Source organism: Rhinopithecus bieti, unplaced genomic scaffold (assembly GCF_001698545.2).
Source record: "Rhinopithecus bieti isolate Rb0 unplaced genomic scaffold, ASM169854v2 scaffold_5183, whole genome shotgun sequence".
Taxonomy (NCBI): Eukaryota; Metazoa; Chordata; class Mammalia; order Primates; family Cercopithecidae; genus Rhinopithecus; species Rhinopithecus bieti.
This window is the reverse complement of record NW_016804609.1, coordinates 5,544-10,778: the sequence shown is the minus strand read 5'-3', so window position 1 is coordinate 10,778 and position 5,235 is coordinate 5,544. Positions and strand designations below refer to the sequence as shown.

General features: G+C 37.2%; 1 protein-coding gene across 1 annotated transcript in view; it reads right to left on the bottom strand.

Annotated features, from left to right (window-relative positions):
- TYW3 (tRNA-yW synthesizing protein 3 homolog) overlaps positions 1–2,954 on the bottom strand; it is a gene marked incomplete at its 5' end in the record, with an annotated part of 27,872 nt that extends 24,918 nt beyond the window's left edge. The window contains 2 exons of the mRNA XM_017869404.1: positions 848–946; positions 2,874–2,954. Of these exons, the coding sequence (XP_017724893.1) occupies positions 848–946; positions 2,874–2,954 (180 nt within the window). The remainder of the gene's footprint in view (positions 1–847; positions 947–2,873) is intronic.
- Between the last annotated feature and the right edge of the window lie 2,281 nt (positions 2,955–5,235).

Genomic DNA, 5,235 nt, shown 5'->3' with positions numbered 1-5,235 from the left:
CCTGTTCACTTGTTTGTTTTTGCTGTCTCCTAACTTTGGGAGAAGAACCAAGATAGTCTCTGTAAAGCAAGATAGCATTCTGTAAAAACGCACCAATCAGTGCTCTGTGTCTAGCTAAAGGATTGTAAACGTACCAATCAGCACTCTGTAAAAAGGCACCAATCAGTGCTCTGTGGCTAGCTAAAGGATTGTAAACGCACCAATCAGCACTCTGTTAAATGGACCAATCAGCACTCGGTAGAATGGACCAATCAGCTCTCTGTAAAATGGACCAATCAGCAGGACATGGGCAGGGCCAAATAAGGGAATAAAAGCTGTCCACCTGAGCCAGCAGCGGCTTGTGGCTTGTTCATCACTGTGCCCCTAGTACTTGACACACTGAGACTCAATACATTATTGTTACTTAAAATGCAATATAGTTTTATATGTAAATATATAAAAGGTATAAAAAGGAGAATCAAAACTAAACAGATATTTACCTCATGCTCATTTAAATGGGAAAAATGAAATATTCTTTAAAATGCTAAATTGCACATGTAGTTCCACAGTATTTTTTCTTAAAGCTTGGCAAACAAAACAAAATATAGAATACTGAAGTAAAATTTATAAATAAAATGTTAAGAAAGAAAACAGGAGCCATAACCTGGGACTTATATTTTCCTAGTAATGATTAGGTACTCTTTTTTCCTAAAATTAAAAATGAATAGATTGAGCAGACCAATTAATAATAAATACATAACTAGTTGAATAAGGTACTATCTCACTGATATTTATAGTAGGTTAAAAGCTTAAAATTGCATCTACCCACATATCTATAAATTTAAGTACAATTACAACAAAATTTTACCAGAATCTGTGCATCTTGCAATTGTTGACACTGCACGTGAAGAACAAATGGTTCAAATTTCAAAGTGGCATCACCATTTGCTTTCTTCAGAGCTACAATCTAAATAAATGAAAAGTGGTATCAGACACAAGCATATGGCCTGTCCTTTGATTACCCTTTACCCCATACATAACTTCAATTTATCTTAGAAATTTTCAGAATCACTCAGTGTATTTTTTTTCTGCAATAACTTTTCCCTCTGCTTTCTTGGTTCTTTTTTACCAAAAATTTATTTGCTTATTTTCTTAAAATTTCTAGTTCTCCCATAAATCTTCTATACCATTCTTTCCACCTATTAGTGTACTTTGAAGAAGTAAACTACTACTTTATTTAACTCTGTAACAGATCTTTCACTAAGGAACGTAGTATATAAAATCTGTATTAGCATTGTTTCAATTTTTTGTTAGATTGAGATACAGAGAAATGTAATGTGAGAGAAGGGTCCAAACAAAGCCTAACTGCCACCCATGTTCCCAAGAAGCATTCTGTACCAAGCACCAGTGCTTACCAGCAGCACTATTAAGCTCACAAATAGCCGTGCATGCAAAGAGCTCAGTGCGCAGCCAGCAAGTTCCTGTTCCCTCTGTAATAGGCACACATACAATTCCCTTGGAACTGCTTAGCTACATGAGAACCAATGGCCCCTGAGCATGTTCCTAGCTTTCTGTATTTCGGACCCTATGGGGCAGTGGTCAGGGTCTGGGGGCTACTGCAGCACAAAGTGGGGTACATGCCATGACTCTGCCCTGATCAGCTGTGGAACCAATCTGCTAGCCATGGGGACTGATACATTGAAAGCAAATGTTACAACACTTGACCCTAGCATGTGTGTTTTCTGTTGTTAGTGACCTTAAGTCAATGTACTAGTCTCTTCCCTAGGTAGCACTTGCCTGCCTTTTAACCTTGGCTGCACCCATGTTATAGTGTATCCGGCGGCATAGTCTGACCACCTAGTGAAACATGTAATATTGTGTCTGAGCTAGAATTTATACAAGACAGTTATTATTTCTGTCTGTCCAGTATCCCTGGGCAACATCGTCCCTCCTTCATGCCATTTGATTTCTGGTAGGGCTGTCAATCATTACCCTCTCACACATCACTCTCCCTATCACAATATCAGAGGTGCCAAGTGCTTGCTTATGTCTGATCAAGGATATTATTATATTCCACTAGCAAAAATAATTGACCTAAGAGGGAGAGCACCTAACGTAAGCAGGACAACTCCGAGTCCTTCTCTAGGATGAATTCAGGAATTGCAGGAAAAGGAATTCTTTTTCTACTGGTGGTCTTGGCAGCTACCATTTCTGCAACAAAGATTATCTGCAGCAGAAGAGAATAAAGGCACACTGCAAAGAGAACCACTGCCCAAAGATGGAGATGAAGTGGGTACTCCGAAGATAAGATTTGAACATCTGAATCAGCAATACTTGATTCAAGCTCCATCCATCCTTTCCAGTTAAATAATCTTTTTTTGCTTAAAACAGAATTGGATTTGTAAATTCACTGGGAATGAAAAGTGACTGGCTGATAAAAACTTATGAATTCATCTAAACTCTTTGTCTTGGGGAACTAAATAACCCAGCAGAGATATGAAGATTTTCAAAAAGCAGTGCAGGTAAGTCATGTATAATTTATTTATATCAGTAAAGCTGGTAACACAGAGATAGTGCTAATCCCCTTCTCATTCTATAATTTGTTCTAGGTTACAGGGTTATCAAATAGCAGAATTAAAATTCAAAATTTGGATCCAATAGGTGTCCAATATCCATGAAATTTCTGCTATGTCCAAAAGGATGTATTGAGTAGCAGTAAGTAATGCTTCCATACTTTTATCTCCTACAACCCAAAAAAAGTCATTGTAATGAAAGCTCTCTAGGTTTCATAATCTTCAGCCATTATAATTCTGCATATACATCACTTTGAAATTTCTATTCTTGTCATATGTATTTAAAGTACCTGAATTTAAAAGTTTATTTCCAAAACTTACCACATCATCTTTTTCACAAGGTTTGTGTGTAACCAGTAGCCAGCCACGGTTTTGTTTCTGAACTTCAAAATCATTTATACCCTAAAATAAAAAATAACATAATTTGTTAATCATACAATATTTTACAAAAATAATAAGCATAATGCATAGCATGCTGTAGGCTTTCTTAAACTAATAATCCCAAGTTAGGATTTTAAGTATTAATAAAAACAATTCGGTATTTTTTGGGTAATGTTAACCCAGAATAAGAATGAGCCCAAATAACCTGAGGTAGAAAATTATTTGAAAGGTAAAACTACTTGATAAACATCTTCTGAAATATGGTCATGATTTTGCAACAAGAAAAGGGATTAGTACAAGGGATAATACTAGCAGCACCTGAGTTGTACTCTATTTGGCTAGCACAGTATTTTAAAAAAATGAAAAAAAAAGAATTTTAATTCCTTTTATAGGACAGCACTGTCCCAACTCCACACAAGACCTACTACCCTTAATTGTACCTATGCCATTTACACACTTATAATACTTCCTTGGTCTCTACAGGCATAAATTTGTGACCTCTGAATTAGACTGCATATGTAGTCCTGAAGGATGGGGCTAAGACTGAAAGGTCAAAATTTCAAAAAGGTAAACATTTTAATATTAACTTAAATTGGACAAATGTTTATTTGCAAAGTTCTATTAGGTACTTTGGGTATACACAGAACCTACCCCCTTAAGGACACTGGAAAGAGGATGCAGGAAACCACATGAAATCACTATACTCAAAATAACTATAATTTATACGATGGATCCACAAGAGACTCTGCTGTCTGGCCGTGGAACCGGGAATTGCTACGCATGTCCTAAATAAATATTTTGACTTCATTGTATGACTTCGGTGATGGTGACTTACGTATCTGATGTTGTGTTTGCTACTCTAAATCTTAGAGCCAAATGTATGGCCCACTTCTAGCAACTTCACAGGATCTAATGGTAGGATTGGAAACTAATGCCATCACTGGCTTCATCTTATCTATATTTTCTTTGTTCAGATTTTCCCACTTTTTATTTTTTCTTGTGTTGCCTATTTGTAAGTTGCCCAAAATCCTTACTGAAATAAGGCAGATTTTAAAATAAACCATAATACAAGGTGTAAGATAAGAAATAAGAGTCTAACCAGTTCAGAAGCAGTCATTATTCCCAAGTAGGTAGTATGGGTTTGTAAGTGTGTTCAGGTGGGAGAGCAGAGTTTTGGGAATCATGCCTCAGATATGCAGAGATGGGAAAACATTTCAGGAAAAAAAAAAACACCCAAAAACGTGAGCAAAAGCAAACAAATACAAGATGAAAAAGAACAGTTCAGTTTCAGCAACTAGCTAAAGATGAAGGAAAGCAATGAAAAAAAGGTTGAAAGGTATACTAGAGTAAGCATTTGGATTTTCCGATGTAGAAAAACGTGTAATAAAATACAACATAGGTGAGAGATAAGCAGAGTTGTGATTTGTCAAACACGGTTTGGAGAAGAGCAGTTAAGTGGCTTGTTAGAGAATCATTGCAAAAATAAAGGTGAGATAGAGTTGTGGAAATGGGGCAAGAGAGAGTGTGTGGGCAAGAATGCCATTGGTCTGAAGGTAATGGAAGTGATTTAAACATGAACAGGCCCTGCTAACTTGAGAGATGAGCAAATAAATGATCAGTCAATAATGGACCTAAAGAATGAGCCTAATAATGTGCTGTCTTCCATGCTGTTAACCTAATATTACGAATAAAATCAGTACACAGCCAACTTTTACAGTGCATGGGCCAGGCACAATGCCAAATATTTCAAATAAATTATCCTATTTTCTCCACACAAAATCCCTATAAAGCAGATACTTTTTATTATCCTCAGTCCATAGAACAGGAAGGGGCAGAGTTGAGATAACTTTCCTAAGGTCACATTAAGAGAGAAGACCACCCCTCATACTGTCTTATGCCCAATTTCTGCCTCCAAAGAAAGAAGTAAAAACTAAAAGGCAGAAATGAAATCCACGGCAGACAGCCCAGCGCCACACCCTGGGCCTGGTAGTTAAAGTTCGACCCCTGACCTAATCAGTTATGTTACCTATAGATTACATACATTGTATAGAAATACACTGTGAAAATCACTATCTTGTTTTGTTTTGATCTAATTACCAGTGAATGCAGCCCCAGTCACATACCCCCTGCTTGCTCAATCAATCACGACCCTCTCACATGCACCCCCTTAGAGTTGTGAGCCCTTAAAAGGGACAGGAATTGCTCACTTGGGAAGCTCGGCTCTTGAGACAGGAGTCTTGCTGATGCCCCTGGTCGAATAAACCCCTTCCTTAACTCGGTGTCTGAGGAGTTTTGTTTGCGG